At 32.0% G+C, this 23,302-nt stretch overlaps 1 protein-coding gene across 1 annotated transcript in view; it reads left to right on the forward strand.

The window, feature by feature from the left end:
- The first annotated feature begins 2,619 nt into the window (after positions 1–2,619).
- The window catches only part of LOC121974898 (RNA-binding KH domain-containing protein PEPPER-like), a 57,277-nt gene continuing 36,594 nt past the window's right edge, over positions 2,620–23,302 (forward strand). Inside the window, exons 1-2 of the mRNA XM_042526177.1 lie at positions 2,620–3,097; positions 17,980–18,229. Of these exons, the coding sequence (XP_042382111.1) occupies positions 2,720–3,097; positions 17,980–18,229 (628 nt within the window). The 5' untranslated portion in view covers positions 2,620–2,719. The remainder of the gene's footprint in view (positions 3,098–17,979; positions 18,230–23,302) is intronic.

The raw sequence follows: 23,302 nt of genomic DNA on the forward strand, positions 1-23,302 counted from the left end.
TTGGTGCATCTTTTTATCAAACTTCGAAAAAACTTATAATTCTTTCTCTGAATCAAAACATCTCATATATATATATAATCCAGGTATATAATTCTTACAATTTGACTAATCTTGTAAGTGACTGTCCCATGGAAGTTTCCAACTGATCACTAGGATAAATCCAATATTGTAAATGGCTCCTGACGTGATGCCCCAACATCATCTGTAGTTCAAGTATAGTAGATGTGCCCTACATGGAATCAAACCCTCATTGCTTAAAAAAAGCGACATACTTTTGACCATCGCATCATGCCCTGGAGGACAAGATTTATATATTTTTGATATATGTAAGGAGATGAAATGTAAAGGGGCAAGATGAAAGATTGAAGTTAGAAATCTTCTTTTGACATAACATGAGGAAAGTTGGGTTACTAGATTAGTTTATTTTAAATATATTATAAAATATCAAAAAGGAGATATTATTGGCACAATCAATCTCTAGTCAAGATTGACTAAAATCAAATATAATTTTTATATTTGATTGAAGGGGAGATTTTTTGTATAATTGACCTATGATTAAAATTGATCAAGTTCGAATAGAAAGTTGGAAAAATACTTGGCATGAGGAAGAAGTCTTAGTAGGTTGTAGAAGATCAAATATTAGGTGGTTGGTTAGGAGTCCTGACATCTTAAGGTTAACCTAAAATTTGACACATGTGAGAAAAATTTAGACAAGTTAAGGATGATCGAATATTTGATAGGTATTAAAATCCTAGAGGAGTGAACTTTAATTTAGGTGTGAGTGCACTCAAGATAAGTACGAAGTCCAAGTAGATCAAAAGAGAATCGGATGTCCGACAAGTATGGAAGTTTTGGAATAGTAAACTCTAGACAAGTGAGACATCCTACAAGAATAAACTCTAGGCAAGTGTGAGAAGTTCTGATATGTCAAGTAGATCTAATACCAGATAGGTAAGGTTAAATGGCTAGAAGATATGTTGAACAAGTATATTGTCTATATTCTTCATACTAACCTTTGTGTTGTAGGTTTTTTGGGTAATTAGATGAGGTTTTCGATCAACTAGAGTTTGAGCTATCAAAAAAGGAGGTTCAGGCAACTGGATGAAAAGATAAGCATAGACAATTTCCACATGTTGACGTGTCACACATGTAGTAGATTAAACTTTGGGTTGAAGCGATCGTAAAGTGATCGAGCAATCAAATGATTAGTGAGCACAAAATGTGCTATGTATCTAGACAAGAAGCCAATGTGGAGGGAGTTCAGTCGATCAAATAATAGTGTTTGAGCAACCAAAAACTAAATAACAATTAAAGAATGCTCATCGAATAACAATAAATTTGGTCGATTGGAAACCCTTATCTGGTCGGTCAGAACACAATTATAAAATGGGCCTTTGGGAGCAAAATAAAACAACTCAATTATCAATCACATTCATTAACTACTTTCAAATCTCTAAAGTGTTACTGTTCATTTGTTTGAAGAGGTGCTATGATGAGTGTTATTACATTAAGAGCTTCCGGAAGCGATGATGATTTTTTTTGTGTAATTTTTATTATTCTTATATTCAAGGGTGGAGCCCTCTTATAGCCTACTTGAGTGATAGCCCGAGGGCCCAACTCCGACGATAAGGAGGAACGACTTAATTTTTTATAGAAAAAAGAAAAAATATATGAGAAAGAGAGGAAGGTAGCTCGGATAGAAAAGAGAAAAAATAGTTCGAAAGCTTTTTTATCCTTTTAGTTTGGGTTATAGATTTTCTGGATCTACTTGTATTGTGTTTGTAGGAATAGAAATTTGTAAAAGATTTTTTCTAACTCTAAAATTGTTCGAAAAAAGAAAAAAAGTAACAGACTTACTATCAAGGGCAGAGCCAAGTTCAACGCCACCCGGGCTACAACCTGGGGGCTAATAGCATATTTAATGTAGATTTAATGTGATTTAATACCGGAGATTCGAAAAAAAGGGAGAGCAAAAGGAAGCAGCCCGGGGGACGACATCGACACTGTCGCTTGTAGCCCACCGCCCACGATCAACCTGGGTAGATCACCCAGGCTGTCTCCGCCATTGCTTACTATGACATATAGGCCATGGTCATGTAAAATAGTGATGTATTTTTGTAGTTGATTTTTTATTTGTTATTATTTATTTCCGTCATATACTAACAATCCAAGCAAGTAAACTAATGACAAAAAAAAAAAAAAAATCTAAGTAAAGACTAACTCCTATTCAACCCTAAATAAATTATTATAAAATAACTAATAAAATAATAAAAATGAGTGAATATTTTGAGAAAATGTGAGTATAGAGAACAAATGGTGACTTAAGAGTTGTTAGGGAATGAGTTAAGAGCATAAGAATAAGAGTTCTTTGGATGGAGGATGGAGGATGAGCGGTGAGATTGATGTGTATTTATAGAAAACTTGAAAAATTTAATTTGAAAATTTTACTTAAATTACTAAAATATTTTTAAATTAATTATATTTGAGAGTTTATAGTCATCAATTTTAACCCTAGAATCAAACGCAATGGCTAACCGTGCTAGGCGCCGCTCATGCGGTCCGATTGGCGATTGCTATCCTCACCCCTTGCGTGTAAATCACGTGAGACTAGTATTTAGTCCAGCTTTCTGGCTGCTCCAAAAGTACGAAAGACAAACCCTTTCTCTTGCCCGCCCACTTTGAGAGAACCCTTCTTCCCGTACCCTCTCAACCTGTAGCAATGGCGGCTGCCCAGTCCGCCGATCAAGACGCTGCGCCTTTGGACTCTGAGACCAATATCGACATTCCTCCTTCCTCCGCTTCTGCCAAAGTTGACGAAGAAGAGAGTGCTTCAACTGCCGAAGATGCCTCGGGAGTTGCCACAGGGGTGGAAGGGGATTCTGCTACCGAGACAGCCACAGAGACTAAGGTCGGAGGCGGCTTGGTGGTCAAGAAATGGCCTGGGTGGCCCGGGGATAACGTGTTCCGCCTCATTGTGCCCTTGCTGAAGGTGGGGAGTATCATTGGCCGCAAAGGGGAGCTTATTAAAAAGCTTTGTGAGGAGACCAGGGCTCGTGTTCGTGTTCTGGAAGCTCCCATTGGTGTTAACGATAGCATTGTGAGTTTTTATTTTGCCTAGTTTTTACTTGCTATAGAATTTCTTCAATGTCTTTTCCCTTTCAGACACCGTTTAGCTATTTCAAAATTCTGACAAACTAGATGATTTTAATAGGCGGAGATCAAGTTGGACATTTAAGAATAAGAAATGAGGAATATGATAAGGTAAATGAAGGCTATAGTTTTGGAAAAAGATACAGAAGGAAAAACTATATTGATTTTCGGGATAACATATGAATTTATAATAACTAATATATTTTTTTTTAAAAGAGAGAAGAACACCGTGTTATTTATAAAAATGGGAATAATAAGTCTCAAATTGATTTTTTATGGTTAGAAAGAGGGATACAAAAATTTATAAAGATTGCAATGTCTTGTAGAAAACTGAACTGCCTAACATAGGTTATTGGCGTTTGATATGCGCCTCAAGCATAATATTAATAGATGGAAAATGTGCATGACATGTAGGATCAAGTGGTGGAAGTTAAGGATGGGAAGTAAAGAATCTTTAAGGAGAAGGTAGGAGCACAAAATACATGACAACTTGAATATGATACGAAATAAGATGATATCAAATTTGAAAAAAGTAGTAAGAACGACTCAATGAATCAAGAGAATTGATACTACCAAATAAAAAAATTTTGATAGTAGAATGAGTAAGTATGTAAGAAATTGAAGGGAAAGAGATTAGTTTATAAGTTGTTGTACACTTGTAAGAATGAAGAAAACTTAAAAATGTATACAATAGCCAAGAAAAAGGGTAAGAAAACAATAAGTCAAGCCAAGAATGAAACTTTTGAATGCTTGCATCAATAGTTTGATATAAAAGAAGGGAAAAGGGACTTCTATAGAATAGCTAAAGTGAGAGGAAAATTAGAGATTTTATCAAATAAGATGCATTAATGATGAATCTAATATCGTACTAGTGAAGGATGAGAAAATAAATAAGCAATAGAAGTTTTAGATTACTTATTTAGGAGATTTAAGTAAGTAAAAGGAGTATATAGAAATTTAATTTTTTTGACAATTTAAATTTAGAAGTAGAACATGCATTAAATGAGATGAAAAATAAAAATTTGGTCGAATTAGATGATATTCTAATAAAGGTATGAAAGTACTCAAGGAAGCAAGATATTGAATGACTTGCGAAGTTATTTTAATTGATATTACAAATGTAGAAAGTGCTTAATCAATTGACATAAGTATTTTAGTCCCTTTGTACAAAAACAAAAGAGATGCACAAAATTATGTGAATTATAGATGCATTATGCTAATGAGCCATACTATAAAACTTTGGAAAGAGTGATAGAAAAAATTAAGGAGCTGAAGGTACTAAAAAATTAATTTGTGATGCAAATCTACTACCTGAGTACAACTTAGCTATGCTCGTGGGGGCAATAAAAAATCAATTTGGATTCATATACGAAAGGTGATAGGATTTATATATCTTCTTAGATTGATAAGTATTGAGAAAAGAAGTAAGATTTAATATTTAGAAAAAGTTTATGACAAAGTCTGGAGAGAAATTATATAAAGAATTATAGAAAAAATGTGTTAACTTATTATATATTAAAACAATTAAGGATATATATGATGATGTAATAAGTAAGAGTGGACATGCTAAGCAAATCAACTAAAACACTTCTTATAAAAGTAGGATTATACCAAGGATCAATGCTAAATCTATATTTATTTTACACTAGTTATAGATGAACTCACCATTCAAAATACTTTACCGTGATGTATATTGCTTGTAGATGATATTATTGTGATCGATGAGACACGTGAAAGATTAAGTATTAATCTCGAATTTTGGTGGGAGATACTAGAAGTTAAAGATTCAAGGCTTAGTAGAGTAAACAGAGAATATATGTAATTTAAATTTAATAGCAAGACAATTGTTAAGATAGAAGATCATAATATCCTGTAATTGAAAGTTTTAAGTATCTAGAATTCTTTTTGTAGAAGGATGGAGAAGTTGATATTGATTTTTTACATAAGATACAAATATGATGGTTGAAATGGAGGAGTGCGTGTTACGTTTTTTGTGATCGTAAAGTATTTTTAAAGCTTAAAGGGAAGTTTTACTAAATGACGGTCAGAGATGCAATATTATATGGAGCTGAATACTAGTTATGAAGTGAGCACACGAGCCAAAGATGAGAGTTGTAGAAAAATTAAAGAAAAATTGGGGTTACACTTACACCTATTGAGGGAAAACTTTGAGAAATGCCCTAATTAGATGATGTGAGATTATGATAAATTCGCATATTAACAAAGTAGAGGGCGACAAAAAAAGACTTGATTATCAATGATAAAACAAGATGTGGATATAGTAGGGGGTTAAGCTCAATGATGTAGGAGGATTCATATAACTGATCTCATTCAATGGAATAAAGGCTTGATTGTTGTTGTTGTAATAAAATTAAAATTACCAATGTGAGACAAATAATTTGACATTGTAGTCTATATTCTACAATCCTCACTTAGATTATAGTGTCAACATTTCAGTCTTTAGTCTTTGCTTACAGTAGGAATTTTTTGATTTAATACTGCTATCAGTTTTAAGAGTTTCATGACTAATGGTATACTTGTAGTTTGGAAACTTAAATCAAGAGTTCTTGATATTAGAATCATAAACATCACACACAAAGATCTATTCAAATCATTTAAGAAATTCACCAAAATATGTTAGCAGTATTAAGTCTACTACATCTTTGATTCATGAACATTTACAAAGGTATTCTAAACCTTTGTTTGGAGTGGGCACAATTCCTTATATTCGCATAGATGGACTTCCATGCAACATGAACTTCATTAAGAATTTAACACATCCTCAAAGTATTCGAGAAGAAATATCTTACTTATCAATAATGTCTCCATTACATATTTACTTAGCAATTTCACTAAGTAAAGGTAGGGTTCCAATTATTCATGATTTGTTTTAAAGGATCTTAGCCACATTTTAACTAATGATGCTTTTATCTTTTCTCCAATAAGTCCTTTAGTTATTGAATCAACTAACATCTCACATAAAACAATATTAATTATTCCATTAGTCAGTAATAATTGCTATACGTTCCTACCTAATAGTTATGTCTAGATTTTCTATTGTATACCTTTCTAATTACCCTAGATATTCTAGCTTTGCTATTACAATTTAAAGAGACAGGTTGCGAGTAATGCATGTTTGCTGCTTCTTTGAATTCTAAGAAGTACTTTTGTACAAAGTTTCATTGACTCATTAATTTAATGCCCTAAAATTTGCATAATTTTGTATAACTTCATTGATTTTAATTTAAGGAATAAAGTACTTAGTCTCCACTAACAAGAGTTTTCTTTGTTTTCAATAACAATACTCTGCTTCCCTAGGTAATTCTATACCTTTATGAGAATATCTTTTGATCCATTCGTTTTTTTATCCCATTTAAAGCCGGATCTGCTTTCATAGTCGAAAATTTAAATATCGACATTTATCTAATCATTTAAATTTCTTATTTAATCATTTAAATTTCTCATCTAAACATTTATTAAAAAATTGATGAAAATACCAATTCTATCACTCCTTTATTGTCTCATCCTTCACTAGTACCCTATTAGATTTATCTTTAATGCATTTATTTAGACTTTTTAATATAACCTACAAGTTTAGAGCGCTTGATACTAACTTGGTTCTTTTATGTTCAACCACTTTGTAAAAAATGCAAAACACTCCCAAACCTCAAAATAATCTTAGGAGTTCTTCCTCTTCATAATTCATATGGAGAAGTTTTGTACAATTATGTATGTGACTTGGGACTTCAACTATAGTTTTTTTTTTTTTTACTAAACCATTATGTTGTGGGGTATATGATGCACTGTACGTATAATATCATTTTCGTTACAAAAGGTAACTCATTGGAAAAATATTCACCACCTCTACAACTTCTTAGAATTAAGGGGCCTTCATTTAAATCTGTTCCTCTAGATCTCTGTGCAAAAATACATTCTCGACATTAAACTGATGTAACTACTTCAACTATAATTAGCTGCTAATGATAGTAAAATTCTAACTATATTCATTTTTGCAATTGGAGCAAAAGTCACTAGATAATCAATTGCATAGGTTTGAGTATAGCCCTTTGACTACCAGCCTTGCCTTACACCTTTCTATCGATCCATCCGTTCAGGTTTCTTTCCTTCTGCAACGTCACTAATTCCCATGTTTTGTTCTTATCTAATGCCTCCATTTCTTTTTCCATTTCTGATTGGATAACACCTCATATAAGGTGGTAGGGTTGATAGTGGTGTTCAAGTTAACTAAGAAGGATTTAGGTGATAGTGAAAATTGTCCAAAAGATAAGAACTTTGCAAGAGAATATAATTTGGTTTAGGGGAATAGGAGTGGGGAATGAGAATGAGAATCATTGATTGCCATTGTTAATGTTTGGATTATAGGAATAGGAATACAAATAAGGGAATGAATCTTTGAAATTGGGTAATAACTCATTCCCATGTACCTCCCCTTCAATGAGCTATTACCCTATTTTCATCAATCAAAATATTCCCTTATTTCAAAAATACCCTTAACCTAAAACTAAAATTATCTCCCTTAATATTAAATATCAAAATATATTTATTTATTTTTTCTTTCATATCACTTCTCTCTCCTTGTTCTCTCTCATCATATTTTCTCTCTCATCATTTTATCACACACTTTCTCTCTCTCCTTAATCTCTCCTATCACACTCTTTTTCCTCTTTTTTTCTCATTACACTTTCTCTCTCATCATACTTTCTCTCTCCTCAATCTCTTTCATCGCACTCTCTTTCTTTTTTTTTTTTTCTCATCATACTTTCTCTCTCATTATACTTTCTCTCTCCTCAATCTCTCCCATCACACTCTTTTTTTTTCTTTTTTTCTCATTACACTTTCCCTCTCATCATGCTTTCTCTCTCCTCAATCTCTTCCATCGAACTCTCGTCCTCTTCCATCGCACTCTCGTCCTTTTTTTTCTCATTATACTTTCTCTCTCATTATACTTTCTCTCTCCTCAATTTCTCTCATCACACTCTCTTTTCTCTTTTTTTCTCATCACACTTTCGCTCTCATCACACTTTCTCTTTCCTCAATCTCTCTTGTCACACTCCCTCATTTTTTTTTTCTTCAACATATTTTCTTTCTCATCATACTTTCTCCCTTATCATACTTTCTCTCTCCTCAATCTCTCCCATCACACTCACTGTTCTCTTTTTTTCTCATCACACTTTCTCTCTCACCATAATTGCTCTCTCCTCAATCTCTCTCATCACACACACTCTCCTCATTTTTTCTCATTACATTTTCTCTCTCTTCATCCTCTCCCATCATACTTTCTCTCACATCATATTTTCTCTCTCATCTTCTCTTGCTCTCTCCTATCATACTCTCTTTTATCATTTTCTCTCATCACACTTTCTCTCTCTTCATTCTCTCATCACACTTTTTCTCTTTTCATTCTTTCTGATCATACTTTCTCGCTCATCATTCTCTTTCATCATATTTTTCTCTCACATTCATCTTTCTTTCACATCTAATTTTTTCTCTTATTTTCCTTTAAGGGTAAAAAAGGAAATTTTGATTTATTCCGATAAAAAATATGCAACTAACCAAACATTGCTTTTAAGAGTGATATCAATGCTAATACCCATTCCCATTTCACAATACAATGATTCCCATTCCGATTCCTATTCCTAGGAAAGAACCAAACACCCCCTAAATGTCATTTCGTACTCTTTAGTTCATTTCCTATAAGTAATGGGAAGATTTAGGTCTTCATTAGCTACGTGAGATTCATACAATTTGTAATGAAGAATAAAAAATTGTTAGCTCATGCCTAAGATTTGGGTTGGGTGACTTGCATTAATTTGGGGACAACCATCTTCTTCCTTAAGTATGCCTGGTCAAGTTTCATATTCTCAATGACAGAGTTGGTAGTTCCATGCACAGATTTAAACACAGATTCACACAGAATTTGACGCAGATTCAAATTTAGGATTTAACATAAATTCAAACATAAATATTTGACATAGTAGGACACAAATTCAGTCATAGGATTTGATAGATGTTCGGATTTAAGATTTAGTATAGATTCAGACATAGGATTTGGTATTAACTTAGATATTAACTTGGACATTGGAAATAATGATAGGTCGAGTATGAAATCCCATTCTTATCTTTCAGTGTAAAATTCTCCTTAAGATAAGATGTGAAGTAAGATGCATGTTCATTGAAAGGAATACTTGCACCCCTTTTGTGTTGAGGATAACTACAAATACACATTTTAATACCCTTGGATCTAACTTCCCTCTATTTTTTGACTATGCATAGGAACAAATGACACCTAAGGGGGCGCTTGGTATATATTTGGCAATGGGAATGATAATGAGTTTTGATTGAGGGTTAATGGCAATGAGAATGATTACTGGATTGATGGTGCTTGGTATAAATACTGGAATGGATATTATTCCCATTAATGTTGCTTGGTTTGACTTAAATTATGGAATGAGAATCAGCCAAAATTCTCATTTTATCCTTATAAGTAAAATACAAAAATAATCACACAAAGTCATGGATTGAACAATTTTATTAAAAAAAACGCAATATGATGGCAACAACTCTGTCAATGATCTTGCATAATTAAAACATCTATCACAGTGTCAAAAATGATAGAAGCAAAAAAATATTCATCAAATCCAACGACATCACAAACATACTATTACTTGAGCAACCTTGTACTTGTTCTTACCAACGAAACCATATTTATCCAACATCTCAAGAACTTGTGGCATTTTTGAGGATTTACCTTGAACCCAAGATGACATTGACTCAAATTGTGAGCTAACAGTTTGCATAAATCCCTCAACCTAAGCACCGAGTAACTTGAAGTCAGAATCGACATTTTGCACAGCTGAAGTCTTTGCCCTCTTCGAAACTTTTTGAACTCTGTCAACGGATGATTTCTTTTTCTCCTTAGAGTGAGATGCCCTTGATGTAAGAGAAGGTTGTTGATTTAACATCGAATCAACTTCAACTCCTTTTTCAGCAAGTGAATTGTCATCCGATATGGTCAACCCAGCATCCACATCAGTGATGTTTTGTGCAACCATCATAGGATCTTCCGCGACAAGGCCTGTTGCTCTGTCTTTGCCATATACCATCTCTAACTCCGAAAAATAAGGGAATGATACATTATAGAGACTTTTAGCGTCATTGTGATTCTGTCAAAAAAAAACAAAACATAACAATCAATTTAACAAAGTTTGATAGCGTGTAATTTGAAAAAAAAACAATTAATGACTAATACACATACCTTAATCCATTCAAGATACCATGTTTCTTCACAAGCTATCTTCTTTTCGACATCATTCCAAGTACAATCACTTTGTCTGCACATTTCATTGATAGCATGGAATTTCCTCTTTAAGGTTTTGATCCTAAATTCAATGTGATTGATAGATTTTGTGAAAGTTGACAACTTTTGGATCATAATCTTTCTTATCTCGACCATGTAGTTGTTCTTGAACCTTCCGTATGTTTTCGAAAGAGGATGGTTGCCATATCTTGCAAACATTTTATTAATGCCCAACTCTCCTCTTCCGTCCAGAAAACTTTGTTTTTACCTTTTCCTCGTGCTACATTCTTCCCCACAGATTCCTCAAGATTACTCTCCATCCTACTATCCTGGTCATATCAGAGTCACATAAAATATAATATGAAGAGGAAAGAATATTACATAATATGACATATAATATAACAATGAAATTACAAGAATATTAAATCTGGTTGAAAGAATGTTAATGACACATAAAAGTTTTTTTTATAGGCAACAAATCAAATGGAACAAACATTAAAATAAGGAGTACACATAAAAGTTTTCACAAATTTGCATAGACAACAGAACAAACATCACAACAATGAAAGTCATTCTATATTAATTACTTCATTTTCCCAATTGTTAAACATTTGTTGTGCTAAATTATTCCTAAATGCAGTCCCGCGATCACTATCATCATCTTCACTTTGTTCATCTTCATCAGGAATACACTCCTGAGGATCATGGCTCATGAATTTACGGATCAAGTTATGAAGCAAACAACAAGCAATGATAATACGAACTTGGGTTTGCATTAGAAAAAATGAAGGGGAAGCTAAAATTTTCCAACGACCCTTCAACAATCCAAAACACCTCTCAATAACATTCCTAGCTCCAGAGTGCTTCATGTTAAAATATTCTTCAGCTGTCTCTGGACGATGACCTTCTCATTCATTGAGGTGATACCTATGCCCTCGATAAGGTGCCAGAAATCCATCTGAGTTGCAATATCCAGCATCGACCAAATAATAATAGCCTAAACCAAGGACACTAGTTAATAAATGGAAGTATTCCATAAATTTGAAACTCTGTCATAATTCCAACTTCAAATAAAAAGTATTTGTTATTTACCTTGGGGGACTTTAAGATCAGATATCTATTGATGATATCACGAAGTACCCGACCATCATGGGCAGAACCTTCCCACCCAGGTAACACATATATGAATTGCATTTGTGGGCAACACACTCCCAACATATTTGTTGCAATCCCCTTTTTTTTGTGCGATAACGTTGTTTTTTTTCTTTAGGGGGTGTCACTTGGATAAAGGTACCGTCTAAAGCACCTAAACAACCTTATAATAATTTTTAATTATAAGAATTATATATTGAAATAAAAAATACAATTAAACTGAAGAATTATAGGCGATTAAAAAATGCTTACCTTAAATGATTCCCATCTATCTTCTTCATAGTCATCGCGTATCGGTTCAGGTTTCTTGAGCAATATATTGTGTAGTTATAAAATTGCTCGAAGACATAGATTGAAATGACGACTCGCTGTCTCCCGACTTCATTTAAGAAGGAGACTCATCGTTCGATTTTTTTTATGATGTGCCAACACATAGACAAATAAGGCCACAATTTCATCAATGGTGACATTTTTTGTGGCTTTTAAACCTCCAACATCTTGAACCGTATCACACAATATCCTGAATGTTCTCCTATCCATTCGAAGTTCACTAATACTTATTTCATCGCTCTCTTTTGTAAGGTTGAACATCCATTTCACACGTGCAATCAATTTGTCCTCCTTACTTTTTATTTGACGAATCCTACTTCGACGATATGCAAGTATTGCAATTTGATAAAGTATGACAACCAAACAACTCATGAGCATTCCATACATATTCCACAAAGTGCATAATAATCTACGTCTTCTATAGTTTAACGGTGGTCATGCCATGTTTATCTACATTATATAGCAACAGATGTCACCAATAATAAGTCAGAACCAAAACCATACATGAATAAATATCAAACAGCTCATGCATACATAAATAAATACGGAACCAAATCATAACAATGCTCAACATTTCAGATAAAAAACATGTAACCTCATTGACTTATGTCTCTTATCTAGAAAATTGGGTTTAAACAGTGGCTTAAGTTAAATCAAGATATAGAAAAGTGATATAAATTTAGGCCATAATTAAATAGTTTGTATGTTTTTTTCGTTTTTTCTGTGAATTCTTTACTTCACATAAAGTAAAGTATACAATCATTTCAAAAAACATTTATAGAGTAAATGAACATCATAGGAAATATGAGATGCCATGACGAAGTGATCGAACGAAAATGATAAAATTACATCCATTGAAGAGAGAGATCTCAAAAGCGGCGATCGAGTTCTATAGTCCTAGAAAAAGGACCGCTGTTGTCACCAATAGAAAATAAAGAGGCAATAGAAAATAAAGGACACTAATTTCGATTGACGAAAGTTAGGTAAAAAAAAAGACGTTGAAATGCGAAAATCAAAAGAGAAAGAAAGACGAGTTGAGGCAACTGACTCACCTTCGACAAACCAGACTGTGGCAAAGAGGCGAGTTGAGGCGCGAGTGAGGAAGAAAGACGCAGAAATGCGCAAATCAAAAGAGAAGAAAAGGTTCGGCTCGAGGGGTTGGGTCGTCAAAAAAAAAATCACATGAATAGGGAGGAATGAATTTAACGATAACGTAGGGGTGGGTGGGTTATGAAAGTAGGGGGATCAAATCTATATTTTGATTCCTATTCCCATCTACCAAGCATCAAGAATGGGAATGAACTAGATTTCATTCCCATTCCAGCATCCGAAACCCGCCTACCAAGCACCTCCTAAATATTTGAGGGACTGGGATAAGATTATTTATAGTGCATATGTTTGATAGGCTGTTGATAGTTTCTATTAAATTCTTAAATCCCAAGATATTGGAAGATGAATGAACGATGGGAAGAAGTGCTTCTCTGAAAAGATTTAAGCATATTTTTCTAGAATAAAAGGGCTCGGGTTGATTGTAGTAGGTGACTTTTTATATTTTTTTTATTGTGGTGTATTGATAGAAGAACCCTCTATGTGCTACCTTTTTTTTTTTTTGAAAATAAGGAGTTAGGAGTTGATTGAAATAAACCCTAGCATTATTTGTTCTAAATCTTTTGTGCTAAAGCTTTTGATATGGCCCCATTTTTGTTTTTAATTGTGAAACAAAAAATTGGGAGTATTTTACTAACATCATATTTATGTATAAGTTAAAAAAATCTAACCAACATGCGTACACTCATTAATGTCACAAACCATTTTGCTAAGAAACATTAAGAGTTTTAGGACCTTAAATTTCACTGAAAAAGACATGTTTGTTTTTAGCAAGTTCACACACTTCACAATAGAAATTCTCAAGATCTATATTTTGAAATAAAATGGAAATAAAATTTCAATAATTCTAAATAACGAGTGCCCATGTTGGTGGCGGTGAAGTTAAATTTTATCATTATTAGACGAATAGAGTTTTGAAACTAAAGAAGACAATTTACATTTGTTAATGTTTTACTGCCTCAATGTTTTAAGATAATACATTCTCTAGCATGTGCAATCATTTTCCTTGAATTCTTGTCATGAAATACATAATAGCTATATTAAAAATTTACATTGCAACATAATCTCGAGTAAGGGAACTAGAGTACTTATCCTCCATTCATTAGATATTTTTTTCATATTCAATATCATGTTAATTAATTTTGTAAGCCATTTAATACTTTGTTTCCCTAGGTAATTTCATACCTCTATCAGAATATCATCTGGTTCCTTTTCCATTATGCATCCCATTTAAAACTTATTCTATTTCTGAAGTTTAAATTATATGATAAAAATTTAAATTTTTATATTCATTTGACCTACTTAAATTATCTAAGTTAAGTTGGCTATTCATTAAAAAGTTGATGAAAATACCTCTTCCACTACTCTTTTATTTCTCTATCGTTTATTAGTACCCTATTACATTCATCTTTAATATATTTTATTTAGATAATATCTTGTCTTCTTTTCTCTCTCTTTAGCTATTCTATAAATATATTTTTTTTCTTCTTTTGTATTCAATTTTTGATATAATCGTTCAAAAGTTTTATTCTTTGCTTCATTTACTACTTTTTAGCCTTTTTATTAAGCTAAATTTTTCCTTATTTATCTATTCCTATAAATGCAGCTGATTTAGATTTTCTTGCATTCTAGCACTTTCTTACTGTCGAGAGTATAATTTTGAAATGCATCAAACTCGAATACTTTGATTTTCTTTGATGCTCCAGCAGCAGCAAAATATTTTCATTCACCTAATGCTTGTACTCTTACTTTCTCCTTAAATATATTTTTCTTCTCATCCTTTAATTTCCACCACTTAATTTAGGAGTTGTATATATTTTCTTTCTCTTGATACAATACTTGAAGTGTATATCTAATACTACTAACCTATGTTGGGTAGATAAACTTTCTCATAATGACCTTATAATTTTTATAAATCTTTCTATCTCTCTTCCTAACCATAAGAAAGTCAATTTACGATTTATTATTCCTACTTTTGAATGTGACCAAGTTTTTTCGCTTTTCTTAAAAAATAGTATGAACTAATATAAAATCATATGCTATCGTAAAATCTAATATAGTTTTCCCTTCTTCATTTCTCATTCCAAACATATAACCCTTACCATCTCATATTCCTCATTTTTCATGATATGCCCATTTAGATCATTTTCTATTAAAATCATTTCATTTGGCGGAATGTTTTGTAATACTTCATGTAGGTCGCCCCTAAATCTTAATTTGATAGCTTCATCTAATTCTATTTGCGGTGCATATATGTTAATTACGTTCATAGTTTTTTCCATCGTTATTATCTTTAGGGCTATAATTCTATCTCCTTTTAACTACTACAACTTTATCCTTTAACGAATTATCTACAATAATATCTACTGCATTTCTTGTTTTACTCTTTCCTGTGTACCATAATTTAAAATCAAATTTCTCTATCATCTTTGCCTTAACGCTTACCCATTTTATCTCTTGTACACATAAAATACTAATTCTTCTTCTAATCATCGTATCTACTATCTCTATTGATTTACGAGTGCGGATTCCTATGTCCTATGTTTCAAATCTTAGACTATTAGTTTTCCTATAATATTTGTTCTTATCCAACTATGGTGCGAGAACTCTTGTTTATTTAACATTACACCCAATTTCTCATGGAGATGTAGCGGTTCTTGTGAATACGTTACATCCTGCAATGCAAACTCTTATATATTTAGCACTACACCTGAGTTTTGGTGATGTAACGGTCATTGCTGAGACGTTACAATCGGACTCTGTAATACGTTTATTCAGGGGAACAACTTAGCATTAACACAATAGTTTAATGAATCAATTTATTGAATATTTGTCATAGTTTAACGGTGGCTAGCAATCTAACATAACTCTTCTCCTTTATCCGGGTTTGGGACGGGTCATGACTAGTTCATCATGGGCGGAGTTGTAAGTTTACTATAGTAGTTTAGAAACCATCGACTGTGATTATTTTTTTATTGAATGATGAGTACATGGAAATAGCACTTGGTAAGTGCATCATATGATTGGTAACTCTTGAATCCATGATTCAAGAGTTGAAAAAAGTTATATCCAAGACATTTAATCTAATAGAGGATGGAAACATACCTGACTACACTAATGAAGCAATACACGGAGGCTTTTCAAGATTACCAATAAGAGATCTCAGCCTCTTGGGCTCTTCTTGGTTTAGTTCATCCGACTCCTTTGTGCTGTTTCAGTTGTTGTGTATTCGTCATATGTTTCTAACAATTGATCCCTGTTTGTTCTCCTTTGTGTCCCCACTCTTGGCTAAGTGATTGGCGGTGAAACTTCAAAAACTAGCTTCTAAAACTGTTCAAGAGTATGTTGTACCTTCTTATAATAGGTCCACCATAAAGCATCATGGTCAGAAGCTCGATTAATTTGCAATTCTATAGATTGTTGAGATTAAATGGCCTCCTAACTTTGTTCTAACAATGTTTTTTACAATTTTGACATTAGCAATAAAGGTCGAGCAACTGAGAAAAATCCAGCTATGTAAAAGAATCTAGCTAAGACTGATAGCTAGTACACAGGGTAAATCATTAATATAGGCTGAGCAACTGAGAAAAATCCAGTTTTGTAACAGAAAACCAGCTAAGGCTCAAAGCTAGTAGATGGAAAATTGTTATAAAGGCTGTGCAACAATGAAGAATACAGCTAGCTGGTAAAAGAATCTGTCTATGAAGGCTGGTAAAAGAAAAAATTATCAATGAAGGCCAAATAAAAGAGAAAAGCCTAGTTATAAAGGCTGGTAAAAGGAATTCAACTATGAAAGTTGAAAATTTGACAATAAGGGCTGAGCAACAGGGAAAAATTCAGTTTCAAGGGCTGTCGAAAGAAATTCAAGTGTGCAGCCAGTTGAAAGGAACTCAAAGGAAAAATCGGCAATGAAGCCAAGCAAAAGGGAAACATCCAACTATATATGTTGGTTAAAGGAATATTTGACAAATTGACAATGATGGCTAGACAAGATAAGTTTGCTAATGATGAAGACTAGAGAAAGGAATCCAATTATGACGGTTGGTAAAAGGAATAGGAAACATTCGAGAATGGATGAGAATAGAGAATTAACGATGGTAGTGGAACAAACCACTAAAAGGCGACGATGAAAAATGTGCAGAGGATGCAATATAGAAAAATATGTGTAATGATAAGGAGAAGGAGATGAGGACAAAAGTGAAATATGAGATTGTTGGCTTAGGGTTTTGATTGAAGGCGTAAAGAAAAGAACAATAGAAGAAAAGGAAAAAGGATAAAGTCTATAATTGGCGAAAATTAAAGAAAAGCGATTCTGAAAGATAAATATGGTGGGGAGAAAGAAAAGAGATTATGGCTCTAATATCATGTTGGAAATTGAAAATTATAATAAGTCAAAAACTTGTCATGTAACATGAGATCTTAACCCCTTTTTATAGAATTATACCAGACCTTATTCTTCATAAACTACTAAAATGTTTAATAGACTTCTCTAAAAACCTAAATTTACTTTTATGAAAGTTAGCTATGCTACTGTATACCATAATTTATGGAAATATTTTCTGTTATACATGGTTTAAAAAAATATTGCAAATTAATTAACAAAGAAGAATTGAAAACTTTATTTAAATACGTTTATTGGCCCTATATGCAGCTTTTCATAATCATGGTATTATTTCTTGTATTTGTTAGGCTTTCTTGCATGTCGTAGCAAATGTGTAGACTCATCAACTTAAGGGGCACCACACAATAATTAATAAGAAAGAATTAAAAACTTTATATTTAGCTATGTTTATTGGCTCATAATGCGGCTTTTTTCTATATCTTTTGTGGGTATTATTTCTTGAATTTGTTAGGCTTTGATGTTGCGTTTTAGTTTCTGAAAAACTAGTAACAAAATATACATCGGAAACTTCTCATGTCAGGTCCTGATATCTGGAAAAGAAGAGCTAGAAGCTAAGATACCCCCTGCAATGGATGCTGTGTTAAGAATCTTTAAACACGTTAATGGTATATCAGATAGTGTGCCTGATCATAAAAATTCTGGATCTACTGCTGCTACCTGCTCAGTGCGCTTGTTAGTAGCCTCATCACAAGCTGTGAATTTGATTGGGAAAAAAGGTGAAGCCATAAAATCAATTCAAGGGAGTAGTAATGCCACTGTAAGGGTTATAGGTATATCTATTTCCTTGGATTCTGTGACTAGTTGATCAAATTGGTTGTATGTTCATTTGTCTAATAGTTGCATGACAAGGTATCCTGTTAGATCATCATGAACTTAATTCACATGATTCGTGCGATTTCTTGTATATTTTGTTCCAACAGTTCACAATTTCTACCTTTTTATTTATGAATAATAAGAGGTAATACGTTTAGGGTTCTCAAATCTGGTGACGTATGACCAAGAAGTATAGTGGATTTATGGTTTCTTTAGGTTGTGTAGCTAGTCTACCCCACCTAGTGGGGTTGTCATTGTTTAGGTAGTGTAGCTATCCAGTTTACTCATTAACCACTATTGCTTTATTCTATTTGTTTTTCCTTTTCATTAGGTAGTCTAAGATGAACTGCATAGCATGTTGAATGAGTATCGTAACTTTTCAAGTTAGAGTTGTCAAATATCTTTGTTTGGTGTAACATTTGCATTTGCATTTGCATTCAAAAATACATTTCTTAAAAGGTCTATTTAAGAAATGTACTTTGTGCTAAAGTTCATTTTTAAAGTAGTTTATTGTTTGGTAATTTCCATCTTACAATTTTTTGTTAAAGTATTTTTGTTCTTATTTTATCAAACTGTACCTAGAATGCACTTTTTAGGTAAAAGAATGATAATGCAATATACTTAGAATAATATATAATATTAATTGAAATATAAATAATAATATGTGCGCGTTGAATGTTTTTCTTATTATGTAATATTTTGCGCATGATTACTTGTTAAAGAATATATTTTAGAGAATAAATTGCAAGTTTTGTATTTCTTCTGTAATAATATTATTATATAAGTTCGTATTTATACTTAAATGATAAAGAATATGTAATTTTTTAAGTTCTAGATTATAATGTGATTGAAATTTAGTAGAAGTATTTAATGAAATTATTTTTAATATTTTTTGAATTAATTGACTTGATTATTTTGTCAAATAATATTGTAAAGTAAAATTTCTATTTATTTATTTATTATTTTATTTTGTGCTAATAAAGTATCAATTCGAATCGTTGCTGAGTGACCTAGTGGTAATGAGTTCGAGTAGCGAAAAAAGTTGCAATGGGCTGTCCTTTAAAGTATCAATTCAAATTATAAAATTTGCAAATATTAAACACTATTTTCTAATATAATGAAACATTTTATTGGTACTACTATGTTTTTATTAATATGTTTTTACAATAAAAAATCAATAATTTTTACCTTTTATTTAAATTTTATATTAATTCTTGGAAGTATATAAAATTGCTTTGGCGAAGTTGTTACGATTATGATGTAATGTTCATGAAGTTCTAGTAGCTAAAGGGGTGGTGGTTAAATAATGTTTGACCATAAAATTCAACTCTACTCTTGCAAATGATTTGCAGGGTCACACAATTAAATTAATCGTGATAGTAGTATAAAGCAAATAACACAAGCATTAATACAACATTTTACGTGGTTTCGAACCTTCGATTCCTACTACACAACCCGGTTGGGATCAGATCGTAGAATTGGACGATCCTATCAAAAACCCTTGAAATTTTATGGTACGTGATTAATAATTAGAAAAAAAGTCTAAAGATATCATTTACATATAAATATATTAATAATTTTACATATACATGCAATTGTCGACATTTGACACCATAGATGACATTATTACATGGACAAATTTAAATTAACTAATAATTTAACTACTATTCTACACCATAACACTCAATAATATTTATATTTTTATATCACAATAATAAAAGAGTATAAAATTTCTACTAACACAATAACAATAATCGCATTCAACCTTAACAATATTCTCTTGGTTCACAAGATAGCTCAGTTTAAAGCCCAATAAAGTAGTTGACGTAGCATAAGCTATTGAAACCTTTGATTTGAACACGAACGCTAGAAAAATCTTCTAAAGACCTATTGATTCGGCATAATACCAGGCAATATGCATCCAAATCTCTTTATTTTTGGAAAAGAAACGGTGGAGAAGAAACGGTAGAATATTATTGATAAAAAACTAACTAAAAACAACTAAATAGATGTTTAAATAGTCTCAAAACCCTAACTCTAACTTTGCAAAAGACGAAAATAACCTAAATTATAAAATAGTCTAAAAGATAATAAAAAAGACATTCTTTCGGGCCTTCGAAAAGCTTTAAATGATATTTTTTAGTCTGAACTACGATTACGGGTTTCACCCAATAATATAATGTAAGTTTTTGAGCAAGTTTCGATTTGATATATTATGTATGGTTGAATCTAAGTTAAAAGCAAAGTTTAAAATTTCGACCTGTGCCGAGGTTTCGGTTGAACGATACAGTTTCGGTATCATATCGTGCCGTACTGTGCCGATGCAATTTCGGTATATTTTTATTTATATATGTAGTAATTATAAGATAAATATGTTTATGGTGTATATAAAAATAAGTTGTATATTAATTTTATATAAGTTCTCAATTATTGAACAATTTAATATTATTAGAAAAAATATTTAAAAATAGTTTTATTTAAATAAAATTGATATATTAATAACTCGAATTAAAATGGATCTATCTATAATAAAGTATATAAATTAGTATAATTATATAAATTAGCTATTTATTCATTTAATTAATTATTAATTAAATAATATATATTTTAAATAGTAAAAAATATTAATTAAAAAAATACAAAAATTATCAGAATATAAATCTAATTTATTAGATTTTTAATTTTTTTTAAAAATTTTTTAAAGATTTTTTAAAAATTATAAAATGAAATTTAAAATAATACAAAATAATAAAAAAATATATTAGAATATAAATAAGAATTATTATATTTTTAAAATTTTTAAATGAAATTTAAAACATTAAAAAATAAATTTTTAGAATATTAATTCATAAAATTTATTAAATTTATTTTTAATTTTAAATATATTTTATTAGGATAATTTAATTAGGGTTTATAAAAGCCTGTTCGAAATATCACACATCCTTAGGAATTGTTTAAATTAATTAAATAAAATAATTAATTTCTATCGAGAAAAGAAATTACGGTTCGTGATTTGTCGGGGGGCGTCCAGCGACATCGGAAGCGTCATTGGATGCATTTGGAGGCACCGAAAGCGTTGTCGGACGCCTCCGGAGGCACTGGAAGCGTCGCCAGACGCCTCGGAAGGCACCAGAAGCTTCGCCAGACACCTCCGAAGGCACCGGAAGCTTTGCCAGACCCGTCCGACAATTTCGAGACGGGGACACCTCCTGTGCCGATTTCACACGTCCTGTGGAACGGTGAAACCCATGCATGCCGGCGACACGCAACGACATTTTATACACTGGTTAAAAGTTATGGTCGCTCAAAGCTTTTACCGATCCCACTCTGATCCTGCTATGATCCCACCGATCCTGCTCCTATCCCACTAAAAAAAATGATCCTTCATGATCCAGGATCAATTCGATGTTATGGGATCCTACGATCCAACCATCTTGATTTTGCAAACATGGACTGCACCATAGTCTCTTTGATTGCACCAACATTATGGTCCCTTCGGTGTACCATATATCCTTCTTCGATTTCCAATGGACCTTTACGTTAGGACCGAATGACCGAGCTAGAGGGTGAATAACAATTACAACTTGCAAGTATGCTTTTCATCTACTCTTACTTTTAGTAGAAAGGTTACATAAACAATTAACAACATCAATCAAATTTTATCCCACTAAGTTGGTCAGTTATATGGATTCTCCTATTCTATTGAGCTCTATCCTCTACTATATCCTTATCTATATTTAAATGAATTTTATGTTGTTTTTTTTTTTGTTGCCAATTAAGTTTTTTTAATCTCCCTTTTCCTCGATTAATGTGTATTTATTATGATTTTACATAGCTTAATTGGGGCATTTATTGATTACTTTAGTATATGTCTATACCAACTTAAATGTATCTCTTGGAGTTTTTTTCTCTCAACAAGGGGCGCTATGACTTTCTACTGTTATTTCTTATCATGCCCATCCTCGTATGTCCGCACATCATTTGCACATAAACAATTAACAATGGAAATAAAAATATAAACAGAATCACACTTACAAGATCGCAAACACGTTGTTTTAATGTTGTTCGGTAGTTCCTAGACTCCTATTCCATAGCCTATAATATGTCGGTGCACTCTCGGAAGGCCACGATCTTTCTCCTTCTTAGTAAACTACAGGAGGTAGTGAAACTTTTTACAAGCTTGAGAGATTACTAGGATTACAATGAAGGCTTAAAAAGAAAGGAGAAACTCTAATAAGATTTAATTGACACTATTTTTGCTAGCCTTGAATACTGCATTGAGCTCTCTTTGTATAGCCTTCAATCGTTTGTCTTTGCCGTTTGTCGCTATCAGGTGACTTATTGCGAAAACTTCAATGATAAGCATGTTAAATATTATAAACTTCTAAAACATTTGAAATCTTACAGAGAACTTTGTTTCATATATTTTTATTAGGGAAAAATAATTTTTCTTAAAAAATCATTATAATTTGTAAATTTAATATAAATTCAAAACATGTTAATTACTTCAATGATTTTTAGTGTTAAGTCCTTTTAAAATAGTAATAGCAAATATTTATTGATTTGTAAACATGCCTCAATCATAAGAATTTCATGCAATTTAAAAACATTAAATAAATTGTTGCTATGCATGAAACTAACGTTGTTGTATGTGAAACTAACTTAACATGTTAATTATATAGGTTTGAGTTTCACCACTCTTTTCTAATCTTATTGGCATACCCTAAACTGAAATCATATTCTTTGGCATCTAAAATCTATTAGTTCCAATTGGGTTTACAAGCTATTTATAAGAGATAATGTCTTTAGAAACCTTTTTAAGTTCTAATGCCTTAGTAGCATTTCTATTCACATGTTCCAGTACCATAGTCAAAAATTACTCTATGATATGGTGGTGCTTTAGTCTTTAGACAATAGGGTGTATCCCGAACCAACTTTGTCATAACTATGTCTTTAACTGATGGATATTTAAATTTGTAGAGCCATTTGCAAATCTTTCGAAAGGCTTTTTCATGTCGTCAAGCTTTGAG

The sequence above is a fragment of the Zingiber officinale genome, chromosome 4B (assembly GCF_018446385.1).
Source record: "Zingiber officinale cultivar Zhangliang chromosome 4B, Zo_v1.1, whole genome shotgun sequence".
Lineage (NCBI taxonomy): Eukaryota > Viridiplantae > Streptophyta > Magnoliopsida > Zingiberales > Zingiberaceae > Zingiber > Zingiber officinale.